The 27,619-nt window shown below is 50.0% G+C and overlaps 1 protein-coding gene across 2 annotated transcripts in view; it reads left to right on the top strand.

Annotated features, from left to right (window-relative positions):
• Positions 1-27,619, top strand: part of TTC7A (tetratricopeptide repeat domain 7A) — a 111,043-nt gene that overhangs the window by 19,955 nt on the left and 63,469 nt on the right. For both annotated transcript variants that reach the window (XM_036925863.2, XM_036925862.2), the window contains 5 exons: positions 8,066-8,196; positions 10,600-10,715; positions 20,148-20,226; positions 20,932-21,089; positions 21,621-21,684. In XM_036925863.2, the coding sequence (XP_036781758.2) occupies positions 8,066-8,196; positions 10,600-10,715; positions 20,148-20,226; positions 20,932-21,089; positions 21,621-21,684 (548 nt within the window). The remainder of the gene's footprint in view (positions 1-8,065; positions 8,197-10,599; positions 10,716-20,147; positions 20,227-20,931; positions 21,090-21,620; positions 21,685-27,619) is intronic.

Genomic DNA, 27,619 nt, shown 5'->3' with positions numbered 1-27,619 from the left:
CAGCCCCAGGTTTCTGTGGCTCTGCAGCATAGCACTCAACCTCAGAAGGAGCGAGCACCTCAGGGAAGGTTCTCAGGGACCTGGCCTGGTCACAGGCCCTCCCAGGAATCAGTTACAGTGCCCGGCATCTAGGTTGCTGGGTTGGTGCCAGGGGTGGGATTTCTCACCCGAATCTTGTGGACTGAATTGGAGGAATAGTTCCTTAAAGGAAAGTCAGAGTGCTGTTATTAAAGTAAGTGAAAGGTATGGAGGGCAGAACCCCAGAGCTCAGGCAGAACTCACCTCAGGTTACACCGATGGTGACCCGGTCAGGATTTGAACTCACCTCTCTCTGACTCCAGCTTTGGGGATCATCTCTGACACTCAAGGAATACTTTTTTTTTTAATACAATGTTATATTGGTTTTAGGTATACAGGGTAGTGATTAGACAATATTATATACATTATGAAATGCTCACCATGGTAGGTGTAGTTTCTACCTATCACCATACAAAGTTATTACCAAGGAGTACTTGTTTGATTGAACTATGAGAGGGAAGTGAAGATCCAGCTAGTTGTGGAGCCTTCCCAGGTTAGCTGGGAGATGAGCCTGATCTTAAGGAGGAATTCTCTGCAGGTGAGTGGAATAGGTGCCTTCCAGGTAAAGGACAAGTCCACAGGGAAGCTCCAGGCTAAATGCAGGTGGCTTGCTTGGAGATGGGGTGTAATCACACCTTCTTGGAGCTAAGAGGGGTGTGTGGCAGTGGTATTGGGAAGTTGGGGGGGCATCAAGAACGTGGCATTAAGGCTCACAGAGTCCCTTTTGCTGGTGTTCCAGAACCTAGGTAGCTACACATGAGGTACGGCACAGTCCATTTCCCCTAAAACTGGGCTTACCTGTCAGTCGGCCTGCTGTCTGTGTCCATCTGGAGCTGAGGGGTCTGGGCCTAGACCCTAGGAGGAAGACTGTGAATCTGGGGGACAAACCATCCTGTTTTGTTGGTCTAAGCCCTGAGGGGTAGAGCCAGTTTGGATAGACATGCAGGATGCTTCAGAGCCTGCACTTTTCATGTCTCAAGCCTTACCCAGCTCAGCCCCCAAAGGCCTAGTGCCATAGGGGGTCCACCCCTCAGAGGGCTGTTCTGTGGCCAGTGGCTTCCTTCTCCCCTCAGGCCTGGGTCACTTCTGTTCCTCTGGTGCTAGCTCAGTATGGCAATAATATGGGCAATGACCCCTCCTCTTGCAAGCCACAAGTCCCACCTTGAGCCCTACAGACCTTAGTCATTGGTGCCTAATTTGGGGCTCATGGTGGCTCCACAAATGGGCTGCAGCCCCTTGAAAGCCAGTTCTGCCCTGTGTCTCAGCTTAGCCAATGCCCTCTTCCCTCTCATTCAGCCCAGCACAGGGAGGCTGCAATCCACGCTCTGGGCAGGCTTGCCCACCAGCTGACTGGTAGAAGATTGGCCTGACTATGGAGAAAAATGGCTCCAGTTCACCCAAAAAACTACAGCAAGATGCTGAGTTGTGAAGGTGCTGTGAAAAGTAAAAATGCAAAAAACATTGAGCAGCTGTGCGAATTGTGAGCTGCAAATTCTCTTTCCCCGCCCTCCATGCTTTTTGTTTCTTTTCTGTTCTCTTTCAGTCATTGCAACTCCAAGCAATTCTGCTCTCACCTGGGAATTTGTAGCTTATTTAAACTTCTGAAAATAAAAGAACACCAGGCTGGGCCTAGGGCAGGACATAGTGGCGTATTTGCTTTTTGGCTTTTTTTAGCCCTGGTGGGGCAGGGATGGGCTGTTTGTTTTGGCTGCCTCTCAGAGGGGTGTGGGCCATTGGCCTTGTGGGGAAGCCGGTCAGGCCTTTTGGTTCTGCTGCCCTGGTCCCAGACCGTGGTCCCTGGAGTGAGAGCAGGCGTCCAGATGGAGAGGAATGAGCAGGCCGCTACTGGGGTGTCTTGGAAGGAGGCTGGGTGTGATAATTGCATGTTCACCAAGCCTTCATTGAGTGCCTTCCTTGGCTGCAAGGCACAAAACAGGACAGGATGATAAGCAGAGGAGAGAAGGAGTTGGCATACTGCCCCTGCATCTTCTCCTGGCAGCCCTTCCTTCTGTCGCTGGAGGCTGCCCTGGAGAACAGCTGGTGGGGTGCGGGTGTGGGCAGGGCTTTGAGGGATGCATTGAGGCACTTCCAGAGTAGACAGCTATTACTCACCATCAGATGCACTCATGAAAGATGGGCCATTATGGGCTGGCCAGAACCCTGAGATTTGGGAGCCCTGGGAGTAAGGGCTCAGAGAATAGACAGTGTGGAAGCCGGAGACCTTGATCTACTCCGGATTCTGGCACTTTTAGCTGAAGGGTGTCAAAAGGTATCTCTTCTCCCTGAATTAGATTTCTCATTTGTCGTTCTAGAGAAGGGCTAAACCCCTTCTGAGGAGGTCATTGAGAGCCTTACTTGAGGGAGATTGCACACGTTCTGATCTTGATAATGTCTTCTAACCTCATGTTCATGGCCACCGCATGAGCTAGGCATTGTTAATAATCCCATTTTGTGTTTGGGGAAACTGAGACATAGATCTCTGCAAACATTTTGGAGTATGTCCTTCCAGTCTTTTTTCCTATAGGTTTATGTGTTTTTTTTAAACAAAATGAGTTCATACAATCATATTTTATAATCTGTTGCTTAAAGCGAACATTCTGTGAATCATTTTCCAGTACACGTCTACATCACTAAAGGAGCTTTGTAGCATTTCATTGTAAGGATCTACTGTAATTTAGCAAACTTGTCCCCTGTTATTGGACCTGTAGGTTTAATATCATTTTTTTTGCATACATCATTTAACTTTTTAAAGAGCAAATTACTAGAAGAGTTAGTGGACCAAAGAGTGTGTGCTTTTTGGACACTGACACAAGGAGGCAAATTGCCTGCTTTCTTTTTTTTCCCAAATTTTTTAAATTGGTGAAATATATATAACATAAAATTTACCATCTTAACCATTTTTAAATGTACAGTTCAACAGTGTTTTGTACATTCACATTGTTGTGCAACCAATTTCCAGAACTCTTCATCTTGCAAAACTGAAACTCCAAACTCACTAAATATCTCATTTGCCCCTCCCCTCAGCCCCTGGTAACTGCTGTTCCACTGTCTGTCTCTATGAATTTGACCACTCTAGGTCCCTTATACAAGTGGCATCATACGATAGTTGTCTTTCTGTGACTGGCTAATTTCACTTAGCAGAATATCCTCAACATTCATCTATGTTGTCATATATGGCAGGATTTCTTCCTTTTTAAAGGCTGAATAATATCCCATGGCATGCATACACCACATTTTCTTTATCCATTCATCCACTTGGGCTGCTTCTACCTTTTGGCAGTTGTGAATAAGCCACTATGAACATGGGCGTACAAATATTTCGTTGAGACTCTTTCAGTTCTTTTGGATACATACCCAGAAATGGAATTGCTGGGTCATATTCTGTTTTTCTTTTTTTGAGGAACTACCAGACTTTTCCACAGTAGCTGCATAATGGACACTTTTGAGTGATACAAGAGTGTTCTTCCTTACCTGGCCTCCAGGCTTCCTCCTGAAGAACTGAAGTGATTACTTGCATTCCTTTCCCTTTCCCCACCCAGTCTAGGGTACCCACCTCTGGGCTTAGCCCTCTGGAGGTGCCCTGTGCTTTTAGACCAGCTGGGTAGTCAGGAGGGAGGGGTCCACCCATCTGGAAGGTTCCATTGCAGAGGAAGCAGTTGCTCTCCACCTCTGCATCCAGGCCCAGGGCCCCAAGGGCGGGGCTTCTTGGAAGGGCTGCTGTGGGATTTGATGAGTCATCTCAGACTGAAGAAGCTGGGACCAGCCCGGGTATTGAGCTGGGGCTGTACCAGGATCAGCTTGCCTTCAAACTGAAAGTTGTGTTAATGAAAAAGCAAGTGCTCTTCTTTAAACTGGCCCTCCCTTGGCTTGTAGAGCTGGGTGTTTTCACAGAAAGGCCCATCTGCCAGGGGGAATCATGAGGCGCAGTGCCTCGCACTTCCCGGCAGCCCCTGGCTTCCTGCCTGTTCACGGGGCTACATGACAACCACTGGGATCCTTTGGGGGCTGGGCTCAGGAGCAGCCCACCACATCTTGGATCTAGTGTTGTGGTTTGGCCACCTGTGCAGAAATGCTCAGGGGGCAGAGGGTGAAGGAACCCAAGAGTTGGAGTCCCCAGTAGGTTTCCAATCAGATGTTTTTGGACAGGAAAATGGACCTTTATGTGAGTCAAAGAGTAAACCTAAGGTAAAGACACCCCTTGTGGGCAGAACTGGGTTGACTGGACTGTGTCCCCCATTAGGAAAAGCCATTGCCAGGCCCAGGAAGCTTTCGTTGCGTGTAAGTTGGAAAGGAGTTCACAGAGGACCACCTTAGTGACCATAGCCCTCTGTTTTGATCTTTTGGTTCTCCGGAATCGTGACTGCTCCCTTTAAAAAGGGCATTATATCCATTATTTTTAGATAAATTTTTATACAGTGAGGTGCACACACCTTAAGTATATAATTTGATAGTTGGATAAGTAAGTACCCATGTAACCAACACCCCAAAAAGACAACATTTGTATTACCCGAGAAAGTTTCCTCAGGATTTTTTCCGGTTGATCCTCTCCCCTTCATCCCCAGGCAATGATTGGTCAGTTTCTATTAATATAGGTTATAATTTTTCCTTTTTTGAATGTCATATAACAAATCATACAGCATGTACTTCTTAATATCTGGTTTCCTCTGTGCAACATAATTTCTGGGAGATTGATCCATGTTGTATGCATATCAAGAGTTTGTCTTCTTGTTTATTTCTGAGTAGTATTCCACTGCATAAATATACTATGATTTTTTAATTCTATGGGAGCCAATTTTTAAATGGGAAGAGAGAAGGCTCTGCACTCAGCATCCATCTATGCATCCATCCACTCACGAAACCTCACTTCCCGCTCTCACAGAGTGCAAGGCTCAATCAGAAATAGGCAGACTATCGTTCTGAGAGAGTTGTGGCACCAGCTGGTATGGAGGTCAGGGTTAACTGAGGGGAATTTTTGAATCCTTCGATTCTCCTTTTGCATTTGGGGAAATAGTTCCCGTTTGATTTGTTGGCCTTGGGTTTTGGATTTGAATGTGGGGGTGAGTTTCCTTTGGGATTTGTTTTCCTTTTGTTATTTGCCTGTTTGTGCTATTGTGAACCACCTTCCCCTCCAGGGAAATCTTCATCTGTCCTCTTGGGTGTAGCTATTTGTGTCATTTGTTAACGTGTTTGTCGTGGGAATGGGAGGCACCTTAACTATACCATCTAAGAGTCCTTCAGGGCACATTCTAGCTGCATGGTCAACTTAACAGCTGTAAGCCAATGACTGAAAATAAAATGATCTTTTATTGTAAAAAAAAAAAAGAAATGGGCAGAGTGTGGGTAGAGGATAGGACAAAGGCATGCACTATGGAGATGGAGCTAAAACATTCTGCTTGTTCCAATGTTGGGAGGCTTTAGGCTTCAGAGACAGGTGGTTTTGCTGTGAACTTTCAAAGAAGCTGGGATTCAGAATTCTGGGAGAAGTGTGTGGAGCGGCCCCTGCTGGGAATGGAACAAATGAAGCATGAGGAAGCAGGAGGCCCCACAGACACGTTACTGAAGTCACCACTTGTAGTGGCCAGCTCACTGTAGGCTTGGGACTGGCAGCCTGAACCTGCTGGCAGCTGGCATTGTCCATCCCAGTTCTGGGCCCAGAGTTGGGGCAGGAGGGAACCCAGCCAGCAACACATCTCTCAGGGGAGCCACAGAACAGCCATGTTAAAAAACGGATCTGTCTTCTAGAGTAGGCAGTATATGTTCCTACCATCTGCAGTTGGTCCCCCAGGCCGGGCCTCTGGACAGTTTGTAGGTCTGCCTCACCTCCTGCAGGGCAGATAGGCCCCACCCTGGGAAGCGGAGGTCCAGCACTGGCAGCAAGCCGTGGGCCTGCCTTCTTTCTGCATCTCCTCCAGTGCTCCCTCTATTCCTCTCCCTCTTCAGTCTTCAGAAGTGAGAAGGTTTTCCTTCCTGGTTATGAGTCATTTGGCAGGAGGGACGTTGACACTCAGTGGCTGAGGTAACTGAGTATTTATATTGAGCAAGGGCCTTCACACTCTGAGCCTGCCTTCCCCCAGGCTGAAGCACCCTGACCTTTGGACCTGTGCACACACCAGCCTGGCAGAGGGCAAGGTGACTGAATTTGTAGGAGTCGGGATTTAGCCAAGAACAACAATACCTTACCTTTGTATTTGCAGAGCACTTTGTAGTCTGTGGGACATGATCAGACCTGCCATTTCTTCAGCCAGCCAGCTAGTGCTTGCTGCATGCCCACTATGTGCCAGGTTGTAGAAAGGTGAATGCAGTAAGGTTGATGTCTTTAAGGGCCTCAGTTTGGCTGGGCAAACCTGTGAATAAGTAACTAAAAGAAAGGGGTGGGGCTCTCTATATAAAGTATAGACTGGACCCAAGGAGGGAATGGTTGCCTATACCAGGGCACGAGAGGATTGAGAATTCTATTCTTAATAGTTCCTTCAGTAAGTTCATCTTGAGTACCTACTACATGTAAAGTCCTGCCTGGGGCACAAAGATGAGAGACCTGGATTTTGCCCACTGGGGACCAGCAGTCCGGGACAGCACACTCTGGTTAGGCCTATGTTAGTTGTATGCAGCAGAAACACAATTTAAATGGACTTTGACCACAAAAAGGGGTGGGTGTGCTTTGGCTCTTATCCTGGGAAGCTCCAAGGGGTAGACCTTCAGGCAAGGTGCCCCAACAGTCTTTAGGGATCTGCCCTTTTCCATCATGTCTCACTTTACTCTGTGTAGTAAAAAAAAGTACTTCCCTTTTTTTTTTTTATGTCTAAGAGTTTATTCTCTCTTTTTCCTGCTTTAAAAAAGTACAAACCTGACACACATAGAAGTTGTTTTCCTTTACAGCATTCACTTCTAACACATATAGCAATGCTTTTACCTCTTGGCTTGTTAGTTTTTTGGTTTTGGGATTTTGTTTTGTTGCTTTAGAGCTATGCTCTTATTATATTTTATTTTACTTAAAAAAAAATTTTTTTTTATTGTGGTAAAAGCATATAAAATAACAAATACAAACAAAAGAAAATAACAAAATTTACCATCTTAACCATTTTCAAACATACAGTTCAGCTGTGCTAGCTATATTCATATAAAATAAACTCATAGTTTCATTTTAAGGTAGACATTCCCTGACATTTCCAGGCTGACCTCTTACCAGTTTATCGACTCACGTGGAAAGAGTAAAAATTCCAGGATTGGTTCTTTTTGGCCCAAAGCGGGCCATGGGGTCATCCTTAGCCAATCACTGTACCCTGGTGACTGGTCACCTGCTCAGGTGCCTGCCCTGGCGATGGAGTGGGGTCATTGCGCTCTGAAGCATGGGGCTGAGACTGCAGGAGGGGTGCTCAGAGGGAAGGTGAGGTGCTGTGGCAGCCAAACCAGAAGTGGAGGCCTGGGAGGCAAAACCGCACTTGCCCACTCCAGGCAGGTTATCCTGCATACAGATAATTTAGGTGAAGTAGAAACTGATTCCACAGGAGGAGTGCATGTAAAATGCTCTGTACCTTGAGTATCTATTGTGTTCTAAGGACTGTCGTAGTCCAAAAATGCTCACATTTTGCCCACATGGAGCTTTCAGTTACTGGGGAAGCAAAGAGCTGACATAAATAACCACAATACAGTGTAGAAGTGGATTCTTTCTACCAGCACTGGAAGGGGGGTCAGGAATGGTTCCTGGAAGAGGTAGCCTGGAAGCATAGGCAGGAACTGGCCACGGGGGTGCCATAGCATCGTTCCCCTCCTGAGCATGGGTGCCTGCTGTCAGCCCACAGCTTGATCCCAGCTGCCGCTAATACCACCATGGCTTTAGCATCCTCCTTCCCCTCTGTGGTGTTCTGCCTCCTGCTGGCTGCTTCAGAGTGTAGGTGTCCTCGAATGAGCCCACCCTGGGCCCGTGGGAAGGACCCGGAGTCAGGGGGCCTAAGCAGGGCAGGTCTGAGGTGCTGTCTTCTTCCTGCAGGCCTCTCGCTGGAACGCCTACCCAACTCCATCGCTTCCCGCCACCGCATGACTGAGAGAGAGGAGGAAGTGATCGCCTGCTTCGAGAGGGCCTCTTGGATCGCCCAGGTGTTCCTGCAGGAATTGGAGAAGGTGAGCTGGGAATACTAGGACCATGGCCATAGCTGCATTTTATTGAGTACCTGTATCTCCAGCCCCCACTGAGCCCTCAGGTCATCCTCGTGCCCTAGAAAAAGGCACTCTGCACCTCTCCAAAGACACCCTACCTCATCAGCTGGAACACTCATTACTGATTCTATCCAAATGAGACTCTTGACTGCCAGAAAATAGACTTAAAAAACAGATGAGTCCACACTGGCTGGGAGGGCCCTGGAGTTCCGTTTAATACAACCAAGTGTGAGATGTCCTGTTTATATCCATTATCTCATTTGCACCTCACAACTCTATGAAGTACATATTATTTATCCCTGTTTAATTGATGAGGTTTAGAGAGTTAACTCACTTGCTCACCGCTCTCTCTTTGGAAGAAGTACAGTCAGGCTGTTCCTTGCAGTGAAACCTCCTGCTCTGCTCTCAGGTGCCCTGGAAGCTCCCTGCAGCATCCCCTAGGGGAGGTGAGGGCGTAGGGGGTCATGGGGGTCTGGAAGTTCGCCGGCCTCCTCTTCTCCCAGCAACCCTTTTAGGGGGTCCTGTATGAGCTCTCTGCAGGACAGCAGTTGTGGGTATTAGCAGCATGCTATGATGTTACCCCAGTTCCTTCTTTATGGGGGGATATCAGTTTAATGGGAGGAGGACAGTCAGTTAAATGCAACAAAGATACTGCTAACAGTTACTGAGTCCCTGCTTTTACCTTAGGCCGCAGCTATTCTCTCATGTAACCCTCACATCAATGGGCTGGAGAAGGCCCTGTTACTATTCCCATTTTACAAGTGAGCAAACTCAGGTTTGGAGAGGAGTTAAATAGCTTCCTGGAGTTCAAACAGTTAACAAATGGCATTGGCAGGACTTGAACCCTGGGAGTGGGGGTCTGATTACCTGGGGAGCAGAACTGGGGGTGGCACTTAGTCATTCTGTTTAGTAGAGTAGATCACAACTGGTGTCCTGAAGGAGGAGGTGGTCATGTGCTGAGAGACTCAGGGCCCAGGAGACATTTGAACCCCACCTGCTTTGGCCAGTGCCCAAATGTCAAGGCAGCACCTGTTTTGTGACAGGCCTGTTTGGAGGAGTCTTCCTCAGGCCAGGCCAATTTCCCTAGAGCAGCATTTCTCAATCTTAGCACTACTGACATTTGGAGCCAGATAATTCTTTGTTGTGTGGGGCTACCCTATGTATTATAAAGTATTCAGCAACCCCCCTGGCCTCCACTCACTGGATGCCAGCAGCACCCCCTTCCCCAAGTTGTGACAACCCAAAGCATCTCCAGATACTGCCAGATGTCCCTGGAGGGCAAAATCGCCCCCCTGTTGAGAGTCCCTGCCCTAGAGTCCGTTTGCTTGGTTGGACTTGAGAGGAAAGGAGAAGTGATTGAGAGGCTCGGCAGGAACAGGACTCAAGCGTGTCCTCTGGCAGGGTGTCCACAAGTCCACACGGGGGCTTGTGGTCAACTTGACCTCTGCTCTCTTGCATCACTGCTAGACAGCAATGTGTTAGGAGCTCTTCACATTAGAATTGCATGGGGTTTGGAGGAAATTTCCATGAAAAAGAGAAAGTCTCCCATTCAACCAGAAGCCTAGGCTTTGGACTTTTAAAGGGGATTCAAATGATGGGCTGTAATGATGTCCAGGGGCTGGAATCAGTGCCCAGTGGCAGTGGGCAGACAAGTGGGCCCCAAGAACTGGTTATCTTGGGTGGAGAGAGGGCAGCCATAGAACCCTGTGCATTCTCAGAAGTGCTGTGTGACTGTCCAAAGACTCTGCTCCAACCACCAAGGAGCTAAGAACATCTTAAATCTACTTGAAATTATGAAAGATAAGGTGGATGGTTTGTTGATTCATTTCTCAGATCAGAAAAGGGGCATAGTAAAGGCAGGCACATCTTATTGGGACTGGGGGACCCTTTTAGGGCTGAGGCTCAAGGACATCTCAGTTAATACCAATAAAGCAAGTTCCTCAGCTTTTCCTGGAACCAGGGGTATTAGCTGTTGGGCTGTTCTGATGTTCCATGGTTATACGACAGCGACAGTGCAGGGCTGGGCATGTGGTAGGCACTCAAGTGTTTGTTGAATAAATGAACGCATAAGTGGTAGAAATAGCCTGAATCTGTAGCTGGCTGGACTTGAGTTTGAGGTCCAGGTACATACAAACTTTGTAAGATTGTTTTGAGCATCCAGCATTTGGGTGAGGAGGGAGTGTTTTGGACATATTTTAAATTACAGCAAGTTAGGTTAAATTCGGTTTGAGAATTGCACCGTGTGCCCCAAGGCATCTGGGGACTTGGGATGGTAATGGGGCCACCGCCTCTTCCTGGGCTGACCCTCACCCCAGCTCCTCTGACTCAGAACTTCAAGACAGTGGCTCTCTGTGTTCCCCTTCCCAGATCACAAACAACACAACGTCGCGGCAGCTGAAAGGCTCCAACCCGGTTGACTATGAGCTCAGCTACTTCCTGGAAGCCGCCCTCCAGAGCGCTTACGTGACAAACCTGAGGAAGGGGTAGGTTGCTGGCAGCCGAGCGGGACCTGGACATTTCTCCCGGAGCCGGGGTGCTCCTGACATGGGTTGCATTAAGTGTGGCCTCTCTTCTCTGGCCTGTGTGTGTGTGTGTGCGCTCTCTCCAGAGGACCCGTGGCGACTGGCTCGTTCACATCCTGTCAGACTGAGGTGTGCGGAGGCGCCTCCGTGGGAAGGGCCAAGCCTCAGGAAGCTGCTGAGGCAGTAAAACCTGCACTTGCTTTGGGGAAGAGCTGCCAGGAAGAAAAATGGGAGTGGTTATCCCGTTTAGAAGGGAGAGTTCTGGGAGCCTGGAATTATGCCTGCAGGGCCTGGCTGATTCTCTTAACCACTAGGCCGTCCTGCCCACAGCAGAAACCCTGGGGTTCAGAAGACCCTGCTGCCGCCCCCAGACCCTCAGCCTAGTGTTGTTCTCCTGAGAATGCGCTAGCCTGGTGGTTGTGGTCCCAGCTTCCGGTTGGAAGAGTGTGGTGGCTACCATGGCCATCTGGGGGGCATCAGGGTGGGGCCTGGGAGAGGGTAGCCCGTCGAGGACCCTGAGGGAGGGCCTCCTCTACCCTCCAGCTCTGCTTCCACCCCTCTAACAGAGGACTTCTGTTTGTCCTATTTCCTGGGGGCATGAGGGTCCAAGGAGAGGGAGAGAATGAAAAGATACCTCAAGTACTGAACTCAGGGCGTGGGAGGTATAGCTAGCTGTTAACTCCCTCTCCGAGGAGGTCCCCCACCTCCACCCGCAGGCTGCCTGCTCCCCTTCCCCACACCACATTTTCTGCAGGTGTGATGAGGTTAAGGTGACTGTCAAGGACAGCCAGGAAGGAAGGAAGGAGAGAGCCAGCAGTTACCAAGCCCCTGCTGTGTGCTAGGCAGGGCCATGTGCCCAGTGTACAATACTCTGTGAAGGAGGTTGTGTGACCCCAGTTCACTCTAAAGGGGATGAAGATTTATAAGGTTAAGTAACTTGCCAGACTTGCCCCATTGGGATTCTACTTCAGATCTGAGTAGCCTTGAAATCCATGCCATGTCCAATTTGGGGGTACGGGAGGGCAGCCTGTGGGCGGTATGGGAGAAGGACCAGGCCCTGGTGATGGCTGGGCTGATCCTTGCTGCGCTGACTCAGGGCTCTCTCTGCTCCTCTGGGGCCCTGAGTCACCATTCTCAGAGGGTGGCTCCTCTTCCTGAAGCTGACCCCACCCCTGGCCTGTTTCCTCCCCTGTCTGCGCTCTGCATACTCAGGCTGTATGTGAGGGTCATGAAGCTGTGTGCACTGTGGTGGACAGAGGCATTAACCACCCATCACCCCTCCAGGAAAGCCCAACTAACTTCAGTTACAGCTCTGTTCCTGTGTCTCTGCTCCCTTCCCGTTGTCCTCTTTTCCTCCTGAAGCACACATTTCAGTCATTAAAACCAGGGTGCTGACTGCCCCGCACCCCCTGCGCCTCCCAAATCAGAGGAATGGAAGTTGAATCATCATTTCTTTTCAAGAAAACAGCCTAAACATATGAAAGCCTGAGTGTGAGCAGCAGTCCCCAGGATGCGTGGCAGCAACTTAGCCCCTCTGCCGGTCTCCTGTGGCCACATGCAGCCCAGAGGTGGCCCTGCAATGTGACAGATACTTAAAGCAGGAGTTGCAGCCCTGGGTGCTTGGCTGGGCTTTAAACAATTTCTTTACACCTTTCTTCTTAATAGTGGCTAATTTTTGTTGAATACTTAATGCATGCCAGGCAGAATGCTGTGAAGTAGGAACTGAAAATATCCCCATTTCACTGAGGATAGGAGAGGTGAAGTAACTTGCCTGAATCCCCAGGGCTAACAGGCTGTAGAGCCAGCAAGCCTGGTGCTGAGCGGAGTCTATCCAACCTGAGAGCCCAATTCCGCCCTCCCTACACAGTCCTGGGCCTAGCCTGCCACCCACCCACAGTGGGGCTGCATCAGTGAGCTTTTGTAACTGTACATTGTGGTCTCCAGGTCAAAGTTAATCTTTGTAGGTAAGTCACCCGTTCCAAAACTTTTCTTACACATTAATTTTTGTTAGCAAGTTAAAAATATATAAAGTCACACTAACCCAGGGTTCCTCAGCCTCAGCCTGCTGACATTTTGAGCCAGATACCCTTGGTTGTGGGTGCTTGTCCTGCACATTGTAGGTTTTAGCGACCTCCTGGTCTCCCCTCTCTAGATACCAGTAGCTCCCCTGCCCCAAGTGTGACAGCCAAAAAGGCGTCCAGACATGGACGAATGCCCTGGGAGTGGGGGCAAAGCCCCCCACAGTTGTGAACCACTGTCTTAGCCTGAGGTGTGAGGAGCAGAAGTTCAGGGGTAGATTGGAACCCAGATCCCTGACATTAGGTCTTCTGCAGGGCAGCTTTGAAAAGCTTTAAAGACCTCCAGAGCCATTTCTTGCTGGTTAAATTCTTCCCCACCTGCCTGGGCTTTTGGGATATTTGGTAAGAGGGAGAAACCCTTTCTGTGTTCAGAGGTTATGGCCCAGGACAGGGAAGGGGCCAAGGAGGAAAAGCCAAGAGAACAGCCCAGCAATTCATTTCACAGATAACCTCTGAGCACCCACTGTGTGCCGGGCACCCCACCTTACTTGTGGGGTTGGATCTGGGATCAAGCTGGGGTCCTTCCTGTGGAGGTTACATCCCAGCGGGGAGCCAAGGATGGATGGCAGGTGTGCTCTGTGGAGGGAGGGAAGGAGGCAGGGAGGCACGGCCGCTCTCAGGAGATGGCTCGCCCTGGGGCAGGGGGAGAAGAGCCACAGCAGCAGCGCAGCCTTCCCGCCAGAGGAGGCCCCTAGGGCCCCGGGAGCAGTGACAGATGGCAGGACAGGCTTCTGGGTGGCATCTGAGAGCTGGAGCTCATGCCCATATGGGCCTGTGGTGGGCCCAGCCTCCAGAGGGCCAGAAGGGTCCCTGCTGAGAATGGGGTGCTCTTTCCTGGGGCCAGATGGCCACAGACAGTGCCTGCTCCCAGGGTCCAGCCTTGTCCCTACAGTTGAGGATTTGACATAATGTAAAGGGTGTGGTGTTCTCCACTGCACAAAGTGGGGGCGTTTTCTTGACCTCCAGACAGCCCTTCTATTCTGAGCTTTGGGTAAGCCTGGGCCTCCTTTATACTGGCTAATTCTGAAACTGCTGCCCAGTTACTCATTGTATGTGTCTGTGCGTCATTAATTTTTTCCAAGAGCTTTGCCCTATCCATCGTTAGTTCCCCCAGATGACCTCTGCCCTTGTTCTGTGTCTGATGAACTGGAACTCAAAGTACTGGCCTGGAAGGACAATCCTGAATTGGACGGCCCCCTCCCAAAGGGCAGGGGCCCAAGATGCCTGCGGTTCTGTTTCCCCTCACTGCCACCAGAGGGCAGCCGTGGACTCTGGTCCAAGCCTCACACAGGGCGGTTCTGTAGGTGCCAGTCACCAGGAGAGGGCACCTTTCTGACATGCTGTTGGTGGGAGCAGTGCAGCTGGGCCCAGGATCCTGCTGTGGAAAAAGTTTGGTTCTCCTTTGCAGAAGCAGCGTCCAGCGAGAGGCAGCAAGGGTAGCTGAGGGTGATGCAATGCCAGGGAAGCTGATTGTCCATGCCGGCAACTGGAGACCGAGTCTCTGGCATCTCCCAAGAACAAGAACATGAGCCGAGTAGGCGCCTCCCCCGGAGTGGGCAAGGGGGCCATTTCTCTTAGGGTTGGTTTTTTTCCCCTTCTTGCTGCCTAGACCTGTAGAGCTATTCTTGGCTCAGTTCTGGGAGTGAGCTTGGTCAATGTGTATTGAACCAGGCAGGCTGTTTTGTGCATGTTAAAAAAATATTTTTTTTAATTGCTAAAGCAATATGTGCTCACTGTACCAAAACCAAACAATGGAGAAGGGAGTAAGAGTGTTTTCTAAGGGAGTTCCCCTGGGCTTGGCAGGTTGTTCAGCCTTATGAAAGCATTCTCCCTTTCTGCTGTATGTGTGCGCACTACCTTGCCTGCTGGGTGCCGAGTCGAGAGGCAGTTAAGGCAGCCAGGACTGCAGATTGCGGGGGGTCTCTGATGAATGGAGAGGCACCTTAGCAAACCCGGTCTGCTCTTTGGAAAGACTCTGTGAGGGATGTGTTCAGTCCGCAGTAATTTTGTCTTATTCTCAGCAGCCACCCAGTATTTGCAGCAGTGGGGAGGGCAAGAGACAGAGTACTGTAAGGGGGAGATTTAGCGTCAACAGTGAAGCCCAGGAGAGCCTCCTGGTGGGCTGTGTCACCCTTGGCACCGACAGACCTCTGAATCACACTGGAGAGAGCATTGTCTCCCAGCCTTTAGTGTACTGCCTTTATTTATTGTTAGCACCCACCGTCCCCACTGCCCATCCCCTGTCTCACGAGAAAGGAAAGAGCCCCTTGCCTGGAGGTCTCCAGTGCCCTGAAGAAAAGCGTCACAGCCTTTTCCTGAGGCTAGAGGTAAAGAGCTTTAGTTTTGGAAGCTGATGCTGTGGATCTGAGGCAGGAGTGAACAGCTTGATAACCATTTGAGCTTCACCTGACCTTGTTTCCTGAATCAACCCTCCAGCTGTTGGGATCTGCCAACTGTCTGTGCTCTTCTAGGTCTTTGACAAAAAGCCTCTTGTACACAATGAGCAGTGCCAGCCCTGAAACAGTGACTCTGGTCAGCGTTGTGTGCACTGTAGCTTTCCGTTCCATTCAGCCATGAGTTCCATGCTGTTTCTCATTCTCTGTTTCCAATCAAACCAAACTAAAATGAAAAAAAACTCTTGAGCACCTACTGTGTGCAAAATACTTTGCTATGCTCTGAATAAATCAAGAGTATGACTACCTTAGCAGACTGTGGACTCCTTAGGTGTGGGGCTGTGAAGGAGCTATTCATTCAGTCATTCAGTCTCTTAGTTCATTCCCCCTGAATTTACTGAATGCCTGATGTGCACAGGGCTGATGACTAGGCAGTGCATACCAGGGTATGCAGTAGGCGCTTTGTAAAGACTTAGTTAATTGAGTCCCAGGTGTCCTGGAATTCAAATAGCCAGGAAAGGAAAGACTAACCATGCCAGGTTGAAAGACAGGTCATGTCTTTTTCAGGGTCTTTTTAATTAGAATGGGGTAAAATCTGAATCTGTGGGTTCCTATGGTAAGCCCACCTTGCCCCTTGGGTAAGTGATGGCCTGGAAAAGCAGGTGTCTTCCAGGCTTTAATTTTCCCATTGGAAAATGGGGACTTATTTATTCCACAATGATTTCTTGAGTGCCTTCTATATGCCAAGCATTGAGCTGTTAATAGGATAATGAAGCCCTCACCAACCTCATAAGAAGCTGTGGAAACTACATGAGACGTGATTTGAAAATTCTGCGCCACTTCCTGCTGCTCACAACGGGCGTGGTGGAGCTTTCCACCTCCTTGCACATCCCACCTGGAGGCCTCCCTCCAGGGAGAGAGCTGTTTTCCTTGACCCATCCCTGCACACACATCTCTTTCTTTCTGTTCCTGACAGAGTTGGAATCAAGGGCTTCCTGGCTTCGCTGTATGCAGCCTGATTCTGGGCCAGGGTTTGTTTAAGGCTCTATTTGGATATTGTTAAAAGTGACAGCTTTGCTCAGAAAGGTCAGCATGAGAGACTAGAACAAAGAGATCTTTGAAGCTGGCCTCTCACAGGGCTCAGAAAAGCCCAAGCTGTACCTGGCACTGGCAGCTTTAGACCTGGGCAGGAATGCTCAGGCTGGGGGAGAAACCCCGTCTGGCTTCCCATTTCCCAGAGTGGCAAACTGAGGCAGAGGACCTTTCCCAACAGCTCAGAACAGGTCAGTGCCAGCTGGGAGCCCAAATCTCTCCCTGTATAGCCCTGAGCACCGGAACCTCTGCGTTTGTTTTCCTCTTTATGTATGTTCAATAAAAACTGGGATCTACCCAAAAAATGCCTGAGGATGATTATTTGCTTTGCTGAAGAATTCCTGGGAGCTTGTTTAGATACCAAAGTCCCTTACAGATTTGAAAATTGTAAAATTACACAGCTTTGGGTACATTGGATTTTGTTAAAATGCAGTTCTGATTCCTTAATGGGATGTGTACTGGGGGAGGCAGCATCCCCGAGTCTGCCTTTCTCCCAAGCCCCGGGCGATACCAGGGCTGCTGGCCTGGGCACACACCTCCAGTGTTGATGGTGTAGATGCTAAAGACAGAGAGAGGATAGTCCTTGAGCTGAGTGCAAAGAAGGGGCTATAGTCCCTCTTGGCTCTGGCCTCTTGGTGACAACCTGAGCCAAGCTGGCAGGTATCCCATAGAGTGGACAGTCACCCACAGGTGCCCAGAGTCACTATCCTCCTCTGGGCTGTAGGGCACTGGTGTGGCCCCAGGGTCCAGCCCTGCCTCAGCCTGCGGCCTTGTGACCCATCTGCCAGGGCAGAGCTCTCCCACCTTCTTCCCTTTTCTGGTAGCTGATGCATCTACATCTTCTTTCTCCTCGTAGTGGCTGGTACGAGGCTCTTGCCTCAGTTGGCCTGGCCTATGGCCTATGGCCTGCTGTCCAACTCTGGGTTATTTTCTCAGGCAGAGGCCTCAGGAGGACCGAAGGGCCTCTGCGGCCGACTTGACCTACTCAGGCTCACGGGGGCTCCCAGCCTGTCCCTGCTGTGCTTTGTCTACCCGGGGATCCTGCTCTCCCATCCCCTGTCAGGGCAGGTGCTGGTGGGAAGAGGAGGATGGACGCAGAGCTGGAGGATCCCCTCAGGCACTTGTCACTTCCCCTTACTCATTAGCTCCTGGACTTCCATGAAAAATGATATGGCCAATTAAGACGTAAGTCACGGTTCTGTGTCATCTTACGACACTGATGGGCAGTGACTTCATTGGGGTATGGGGGGGACTCGAAAATGTGGGTGAATGTAGTAACCACATTTTTTTTCATGTGAAACCTTCATAAGAGTGTATATCAATGATACCTTAATTAAAAAAAAAATACCCCTAAATAAATAAATAAATAAATAAATAGACACAAGTCACAGGTTCTTTCGGACCCAAAGTAGAAGTGGAAAGGAAAATAACTAATATTTAATGAGCCTCCACCACATGCCTGGATATGCCTGGGGCTTCGCATTCGTTTCTCTTCCTGACAGCACTGTGAGCAAGTGAGGCCTGCTCCTGCAGATGGCGAGATGCGGACTCAGAGAGGCTGCCTTGCTTTCCCAAGATTACAATTTTAGGATCTGGCTGCAAAGCTGGAGTTTCTGTCTCAGGTCTGTCTTCTGCAAAGCTGGAGTTTCTGTCTTCTGGAACCTCTGGCTTCTTAGCATAGGAGAAGACACCAAGGATCATCTAAACTGGTGGTTTTCAACTTGAATGTCCATTGGAACCCTCTAGAGACCTGATAAAACCCAGATTGTTGCTCCACTCCAGAGCTTCTGATTCAGCAGGTCTAGACTGAGGGCCACAGAATTTGCATTTCTCATAAGTCCCAGGATGCTGATGCTGCTGGTTCCAGGACCACACTTTGAAAACATGTGGTGCAAACCATGATTTCCCAAAGTGAGGGACAAATACCCCTAGTGAAACCATAGGTTGTTTTAAGTAATACACAGATTTATTTGTTTTAAGCACTTGTGTATTTAATATCTGTTGGCAAAAAAATAACCGGCACAGCAAATCTATGATTTCAGGTATTTTTGGTTAAGGTGAGATATTTACTGAAGTAAAAAAAACAGAGGTATAAAGAAAAGTGTTGGATAAATAATGACACTGATGGTGTGTAACTATTAGCAAAACTTAATAAATGTGGTATATAGGTAACAGGAGCCTGGGAGACACTGATCCCAACTGAAAGCCTGATTTTAACTAGAAGAAGAGGCTGTACAGAGGTGAGCCTCTCCCCAGGCCACATGCCATTGGTATCAGCGCCCACACTTATACTGTCTCTTAGGGTGCTGTGCTTCTCTGTCCTCTGGCCCCTCCCAGTTCTTCAGAACCTCCTGGCAGACTAGGGAAAGTCACTGTGACTCAGCCTCAGTCCTAGGTGTCTTTGTCTCCATTCTCAGCCCTACAAGCATGGGTCTGTATTTATAATGAGGGTACTTTGCACAGTTTGGCTTTCTTGTCCAAATCCAGGTTCCCAGAAAGCAGGGATTGATCTATAAACTTGTCCTTTTACAATTCAAGGTCCCAAAGTCCCCAGTAATCTGCTTCATGCATAGAAGTTGCAGGAGGGGCTCGTGTGACTTCCTGGCTGCCACACCGCCTTTGGCTTTTCACCCTCTGTGATCTTTCATTTCCAAATTTGCTGGCCCAGCACCAAATTGCCCTTGTCAGCTGTGATCCAAGGAGCCCCTGTAGTCAGTGAAAAGAGCAATCCTCTGATACTTGCTGAGCACAAGCTGTGTGCCAGGAGCTGTGCTGGGGCTGAACTTCAGGGGCCAGACTGGAGCTCTGCCCTCAGGCTTCACAGTGCTCGAGGAGTCAGCCTGTGAACAGAAAATGCCCATGCAAGGTCATGCTTCCTGCAGAAGAGGAACTAAGGGCAAGAGGGATGCGGGCAGGAGGGGTGGGCGTGGGGAGGGGCCTGGGAAGGCTGCAAGGAGGAAGTGATATTTGAAAGGGTTTTTTATGGCTGAAAAGAGGAAAGGCTGTCAATGCAGTGAAGAAGCCCGTACCAAGATTTGACAGGGAACCGTGACTCTTGCTTGTCAGACAGTGCCCTTGAGGAGCAGTAGGAGCAGTTTTTTAAACTGCAGGCCACAGTGCATGGATGGGTTACATGGGTTAGGGGGCTACAGTCAGCATTTTAAAAAGAGTATGGATATACATAAAATAGAAAATAGAGTGGACTGCAGGTAGTAGTGATAGGTAATATATTGAAATTTGCTACAGTTTTATGTAAGGGAAGTGTGTATATACTGGGTTGCAGTGTAAAAATATTTTTTTTCCTATGTATCATACTTTTAAAAGCTTGAAAAGTATTTCAAGTCCCAGAGGGCTGACTGAAGGGGTGAGGCTGACCCTTATGGCCCTGTAGGCCCCCGGTGATGTGGGCTGGTCTAGGGCCCTAGTAATAGGGACTGAGAGCTGAGGATGGAGTCCAATGTTGACTGCATGTGACAGCTGAAGATTGAGAATTTGAGGTTGACCCAAGTCAGAAATTTTGACACCAACCCAAGACTTTTGGGCCAAGATAATATCTTATTTGAAATTCTCAGTCTTGGTTCCCTTGTTGTGGTAAACTGGAAGCCTGAGTTTTGGAGAGGCTATAGGGAAGAGTCCTTCCTATTCTTTGAAGGATGATGTCCTGAGGCTCTAGGATCCTGTTGTTACAACTCGACCTTTCAGAGTTGACCTTGAGTGGTTTTAAATAAAATTCAAACAGGAAGTCTTCTCCTAGTGTCTCTAGGTTTCATGAAGTTGACTTTGTGGGAACTAGGCTGATAATGACCCTGCTTCTGCTGTCTTCCCACCAGGAACATCGTGAAAGGCATGAGAGAGCTCCGGGAAGTCCTGCGCTCTGTGGAGACCAAAGCAACTCAGAACTTCAAAGTGGTAATGTGGGGGGGAGGCCCTGGGACAGGATGCAGGCTGTGCTGGTTTATTCAGGGGCCCATTTCAGTGGGAGACAACAGAAGTCCTAGTAGACAGCCCCTGAATCGGGGATGACATGTTGCGTGCATGCTTCTACTTTCCCTCTCTGTGCTCATGGCAGACATTGTTAATCAATCTCAGCATTCTTTCCCACTAAGCCTGGGAAGCATCCTCAGCATCCTTCTTATCACAGCTCTACAGGTGGCCCCTAGTGTTAGTTCAGAGTTGAAACCTACTCTCATCCTTCCTATCCTAAGCCAGGTAGTGAGCTAATTCTTAGGGATTAGTTTATGATCTTATTAACCTTGACTCACTTTTCTGCCCCAATTCACCTCAAAACAGAGTCACAGCTGCTTCTCACTATAGAATTTTTGGTTAAATACTGGAACGGTATCTGATCCAGCGAGCTCCCTATGCTGGTGACTTTATGTTCTGCAAGGGCCTGCTGAATACTCAGAGCTGTGCTGGGCCCCATGGAGCCAGAGGAGAAAATGTGCCTCTTTGTGGGAGAAGAGAGAGGACAAAAGATTAAGTAGGACCCATCAAGGCAGCGGAAGGGTGGGGTAGCCTCAGTGCTGGAGACACAGAGGAGCACGGGGGCTCCTTGGAGTGGGGTGGTGGGCCTCACGGCGGGGCAGCCTGGATCTGAGCTGCCCCCTTTTCCAGGTGGCGGCCAAGCATTTGGCAGGGGTCCTGCTGCACTCCCTGAGCGAGGAGTGCTACTGGAGCCCCCTGTCCCACCCGCTGCCCGAGTTCATGAGCAAGGAGGAGAATTCCTTCCTCACGCAGGCCCTGCGGAAGCCTCACCTCTACGAAGGAGATAAGTAAGCTCTGCTGGGCCACGCTGGCCTCCTGCCACACCCCGGGCTCAGGCCCTGTTGGCAGCCTCTCTCTCTGCCCTTTGCCCCCACCCCCAGCCCACTGCCATGCAGGCTCTTCAATATCACCAGGTGCCAAACAGACCAAAACAAATTATTTGGGGGATACCTGCCTTCCTAATAGTCTTAATATACCTTCTTTCTCCTTTGTGCCAATAAGTGAAAGGTGAGGTATGTGACTGGCCCGGCAAAGCTGCTTTCTTGCCCTTCCCAGCTCCTTGCCCAGCAGCGCAGGTGCAGGAAGGACATTTCCTGCCCAGGAGCCCTGCAGTGCCCACCACAGCCTTTCAGACCCACAACTCTGGGCCATGATAAAGAACTGCATCTGGTATCCACTGCTGGTGAATTATGCAGGAGAGGGTCACCTGACCAGGGCTGCTGCTGACTCTGGGGCAGAAGGGCCGGCATTGGACCAGCCCAGCCCTGCTGCTTCGTGCGGGCCGCGCCGGAGCCTGGGCTGCCACTTGTGTCTTTCAGCCTCTACTGCCCGAAGGATAACATTGAGGAAGCCCTCCTGCTGCTCCTCATCAGCGAGTCCATGGTAAGCTCTGGGGCTTCCCTCCTCTGTCCCTGTGGGGTGAGGCTGCAGGGCTCAAGCACAGGACCCCAGGTCCTGGCCCAGCTCTGCTGCCGGACACAGGAGTCTTGGATCCGCTCCCCAACACTGGGCTGAGACTCGCTCATTGGTGAGGTTTGGGTCTGGTGCACAAGGTTTCATTTAGGGGCCTGGAGCCCACCCCAAATGAATAGGAACTGAGTTAAAAGTAGCTACCACCTCTTCTGGGATTACAAAAGATGGTTTTCAGCAAGTCAACAGTATGCATTGACCAGCTCTCTGTGCTGGGTTCTGTGGCCAACACAGGGGCATGGAAGGTGCATGCATTTTCAAGGCAGAAGGCCTCCATCCATGGTCCAGCTCTGCTGCTCATTAGCTGTGGCCCATGGGCAAATCTAATCCCTTTGAGCCTCAGATTGCCCAACTATGAGATGGTAGTAACTCCCAGAGGTATGTGTGCCTGTAGAAGGATTTCACTCATTCACACAACTTTTTATCAGTTGTCATCTACTTTGTGTCAGACCCTGTTCTAGATGCCAGAGATGCAGCAGCAAACAAAAGGGAGTAAAGTCCCTGCCCTCATGGAGCTTGTGTTCTAGTGAGGGAGGCGGGCAATAAATTAACTACTAAAATACCCGGGGTGCATGTCTGAGTGCTATGGGAAAATAAAGCAGAGGGGGTAAGGTGTGCTGAACAAAGTGCATGTGAAGTGCTCTTCAGATTTTTTCATAAGACCCATTTCCCCTACCCTGGGCAGGGAGACGAGGCAAACGTGCATGCACACACATGTGCACACACACTCATAGGCTTTGGAGGCTCAGTGAAGAAGACAGCTGTGGCTGGGTGGTCCCGGAGGTGGTGAGGTGAAGGATGGCCTGGACTGGTCCAAGGGAGGTGGAAGAGGGGTGGGCGAGGGCACAAAAGCCAGGGGCAGAGGTGCTGTCCTTGTGGCATGGTAGGGGGAGTCCAAGGCTGGATCCAAGACCTTGACTGAGGGGTGCCTCAGAGCCTGTGACCTGGGGACCCCCATTTTGAGAACTAGGTATTTTTAAACAGTGTATCTGAGAGCAGTGTGTGGAAGTGAAGTTTAAGAAGCCAAGACCCACATACTTGGAACCAACATAATATCAACTCTACATCAATTTTTTTAAAAAGCCAAGGCCCTATGAGCTGGGCCCCTGAACCACCAGAAACATCTATTCCTTTGGACACCTGGGACTGTGTGATGCCAGGGCTCATTTAGAGAACTTAGATCAGAGGGTTACCTCTGGCTCAAGGGTTGGCCCCAGCAAGTAGACAGGAGGAAGGACACTGGACTACAGGACGAGGAGTCATATTCCTCAGCACGCCTGGTCTGTCAGATCCGAGGTCCCCCGGGGGGGCACAGATATTCAGATCCCAAAGGCAGGCTGGCTGGGGCGTGGTCCCGAGAGGTTGTGGGGCGTGCTTGTGACGGGTAAATACCTGCTCCAGGGAGGGGTCGTCTAGCTGGGTAGCCCAGTGTGGGGATGAGGTACCAAGTGCCAGATCTGATTTTCATGGGAGAACAGTGCACTTTTCACAGAAAATGGGTTCTCACTCTGACCACAGACTGAACCCGCTCCTAGTTATGGAGCTCAGCCATAAACCAGTACCTCTCCCCAGCTGGCAGGTAAAAAGGTAGAATAGGAACATTTTAGGTCCTTTCTCTGGCATGTTCCAAGCTGATTATCTCATATAGGTAGGCATTATGTTAAGCTCTAGGAAAAACAACACTTTCATAGAATTCAGTCTAATACTACTATGTTCCCATATTATAGATAGAAAAGTAAGGTCCAGGACAAGTATGTGTCTTGGTCAAGGTCACACACTGATAATCCTTGCAGCTATGATCCGAATCATGTCCGTTTCCCTAAAGAGCTTCCAACGCATAGGCCATGGATTCCAAGCACCTGATTACCACTTACTAACTGCTCCAGTTCTCTGCTTCAGCTTCAGAAGGGCAAAAGGGGTAGTAGTTTTGAGGTTCAAGGGAGACAAGGTATCAGGAGGGCTTTGTAAACAGGGACATGCCTGCCAGTGTGAGAATGGTCATCATTTTTTCCTCCCTGGGAGGAATCAAGGCTGGACTCTGTCTCCCCAGGCCATTTCCTGTGGCCTCAAACTGATCTGGGTACCCAGGACCAGAGTTCAGAGGCCTTCCCATTATGGTTATTCCCCACAAACTCTCAAGCTGCCCTATGCCCCAAATGGAGAGTGGCCTTTTATAAAAGGTGGTCCTCACTTGGAACCAAGGTGGACTTTCCTGAATATGTGGTTTACCTCCAAACATCTCCTTTTGCAAGAGGCCATGTGGCTGGCTGGCCTGCCCAGGAGACTTCTGGGGTCCAGGCTGGCCGGCCAGGCAGGACTTGGGGAACTTCCTGCCTCATCCTCAGACCCCGCGTTCTCTGGCCAGGAGGAGGCGCTCTTCCGGGGCTGGGTGATTTGTTTCCTCTTGCTCACACCGAGCCTGTCACACATTTAGAAACTTTAGGAATTTGAGGAAGAGCTTGGCGAAGGACGTAGCTTTGGCGCCTCATCTACAGAAGGCTTTCCACCTGGAATCTGGATCTGTCCACTCGGAGCTGTTTCTCAGAGTGGCCACACCTCTGACTTCTCTCTTGCCCTTGTTTCGCAACCTCTTTCCCTGCAGTTCAATCAGGTGTGGACGTCACTCTGCCAGCCTCCCAAACTCCTGCTCTGACCCCTCAGCTGAGCCCTGAGGCTCAGCCTGCCTTCCATCTATTCGTGAGGTTTTCCTCATCTCCCTTTGTTGCTGGCTGGGTTTGGCTACCGATGCTAGGGAGAAACCTCTACAACAGCAGCTGGCTGCCGTGGCTGCTGCCTGGGTTCTCCTAATACCTACAGAATGTATATGCTACAGTGAAAGCTGTTGCCAGAGCAAGGGTGTCTGCAGGCTTCTTGAGCACGTCAGCCCCAGTTTTGTGGTTTGGAACTCAGAGGAGTAGCCTGCTTAGGGTCCGGGTGTGGAGATGGTGCCTGGAATTTGGGTTTTGTTACTAGCTGAGTATGATCAGAATGAATAGGAAACCTTTTGTCTTTCAAGAGGTAAACAGACACCTTAATGCTGTCACAGAATTGCAAGGGATATGATTTATAACTGGTCAAAGAAGGATTGTGTTTTAGACCAGTTTTGAGTCTTTGCAGCCAAAAGTGCAATTTGAAATCCACCCACCCACCTATCTGTTCAGCCATCCTTCCATCCACCCACCCATCCGTCTGTCTATCCAGTGTTGTTTGAGCAGCAATAACATGCCAGACCATGGTCAGCACTGGAAATACAGTGATGAACAGTTCAATCATAGCAGCCCATGTTCCAGATGTACCTCTACCTAGTAGAGTATGTATCCAGGGATGTGGAGGAAATCCTTGTCTCCATATCAGAAGGAATTACCCCAATCTGTTGAGACCAAATGCATATTCTAGTTTTTGGAAGAATCATGTATCAAAACCAACCTGGTTTTCTCAAACAGTTGGTGGACCAGGAGGTATGGGAGTCTTGGCCATTTCTAAACTACTGACCTAGGGCATAAATACCTGTGCTAAAGCTAACTGAATCCTTGGGTCCCTGTTCCATTCAGTTAGTAGAGAAGTTGTTGCTGGTGTCAGGTGCTTGGGAACTGGAACAGCACAAAGGCCTGGTGTTCAGTGACGGTGGGGAGGTGGAGATCAAGCCTCTAGGGACTGGGGCCCTGCAGGTTAACAAGCTAACTGTGCCATGCCCAGTGCCAGGCATCTGGCAGTTTGACTCGAATTTGTCATTCACAACCTGCGTAGCCTGGCCAAGTTTCTTATCTCCCCAATACTTCGTTTTTTCATCTGTAAAATGAGGCTAATAAGGCTGCTCTTGTAGGTTTTGGAGCAGAAGAGACAAGAAAATGAACACAAAGCTGCCTGTACATTGTAAATGTTTGGCACGTGTTCATTTTGTCCTGATAAATACTTGGTTATGACTCATCATTTAAGAAAACATTTGGGTTTAGATCTGGTTGAGGGAAAAATGAGTCTGAGGATACCATTCAGTTAAAAAAGAAAAAAAAAAGTGCTTCCTGGGCTTGATTCCATTTGGGACTCAGCAGATGAGCACAGAGTGTTCCAGCTTTTGGCACCTGATTTGCTCTGACACCAGGCCCTGCTCGGCTGCAGGCTGCAATGGTAAAGGGTCTGATAACGCTGCCAGCTCAGAGCCCTCAGCTGAGCAGAGGTGGGAGAGCTTCTCACCCTCGCTGGCAGGAAGAGCTGTTTCTGCTGCAGCAGCCTGGCACAGCGGGAGAGCGGGGGCTGGGGTGGGTCTGGCCTGGCCTGGGTCGCTGGGTTGATGGGACATGTCACAGAGCATGTTATTTCTTGGCTCTGTGGACTGGCAGCTTGAGAGCTGCTGGTAATTCTGTCTGCTGGAGGGGGATGACAGCGTGAGCTGAACATGACAACATCCTCTGGGAGGAGCAGGTGCCAGTCCCAGAGGCTGCCAGGAGACTCCCTTCCCGGGCGATTCTGTGGGTGTCAGCAGCAGGCGCTGAGACTCGGTCCTTGGCCAGCAGAGCAACTGTGTCTGAGAATAGGGCTGAGCAGGGCCCCAGACATAGCTGCCCAAGGAGCTTTTCCCCTGCGAAGACGCAGCACCTGGGTCTTGATTGGGAAGGCCCCCTGCCTCGTGTTTTCCTTTGTTTTTTTCGTAAGCAGAGCATCCTAGGGCCTCCAATGGATACCTCCTCAGAGGCATCTGGAGGCAGGGGGTGAAGTCAGAATGCCTCAGTTCTAATCTGGGCCCCAACCACCTATCCACATGCCTTGGTGGCCTCCCTAGGCTTCTGTCTTCTCATCTGTGGGACAGTAATACACGAGAAGGTCACTGTAAGAATTCTGAGATGCCACTTATCACGTGCCCCACAAGTTGGCTCCCTATCCTCCTCTTACCTGTTTCTGTCTGGGACTAGAGAGGAGAGAGAAACTGGGCCTGGTGGCAGTGAGGGTTGGTGCCCTCTGACACCCTGCAGCCAGCAGAGGGTCGACCTGGAGCTGGCAGAGAAGGCCCATGGGGCAGCAAGGGCCATCCTGGACTGGCCACTGAGGTTCATCCTTAACTTCCGGGGACCTTGCACATGTTAGTTCCCCTCTGGGCTTAGTTTCCCCATCTGCAAAGAGAGTACAGTGGCTTCCTCCTGCCCTTCCATGGAGTTACTGTGACACCAGATGAGATGATGGACATGAAAATTCAGCTCCTGGAAGGCTAATGCACGGCACACAACAGATGGCTTTTTGAACAGTCACCCTACCTTGGGTTTCACCTGGGCTGGCCTGCCTGGAGGAGTGGAGATTCCCTTTTAGACCTTCTGACAAGGCCCCATAGTTGCCTGATGGGTACTTGTCCAAAGACCAACCGTGGGTCACACTGGCAGTGACGAACTCTTGGATGATAGGGGACAGGGAGGAGCACATTTCTTTGGCTTTCCCTTTTCTGACCCACTGGGCCTGGGATGAACGTCCTTTAGTCTGGAGGAAGCCACCTCTTAGAGGACAGCCAGAGGGCCAGAGGGTCCAAGGCTAGGAGTGGGGATGGCCTGCCTGGGAGGAAGTGCATGGATTAGACAAGAGTAGGGCATCCCAGATGTGGGGAGTCCGGGGGTGGGCCTGGGGGTTATGCAGGGAGAAACCAGGGGAGACTATTCTGTATTATTCTAAGAGCAGTAAGGGGCTGGTGGTGAGAAGACTATTTAGTGTTGCTTTAAGGGTCACCGGAGCATCCTCCTCTGTCGTGCATTTGATTGAAAGGATTTCCTAGTGAGGTCATTTAAATGGTGGAAGGAAAAGAGTGAGGCTGCAATGAATCTGGGAGCATTGTGTGGCCTGAGGGCCTCGACCCGGCAGGGAGGGAGCC

The sequence above is a fragment of the Manis pentadactyla genome, chromosome 2 (assembly GCF_030020395.1).
Source record: "Manis pentadactyla isolate mManPen7 chromosome 2, mManPen7.hap1, whole genome shotgun sequence".
Taxonomy (NCBI): Eukaryota; Metazoa; Chordata; class Mammalia; order Pholidota; family Manidae; genus Manis; species Manis pentadactyla.
This window is presented reverse-complemented; position numbering and strand designations above follow the sequence as displayed.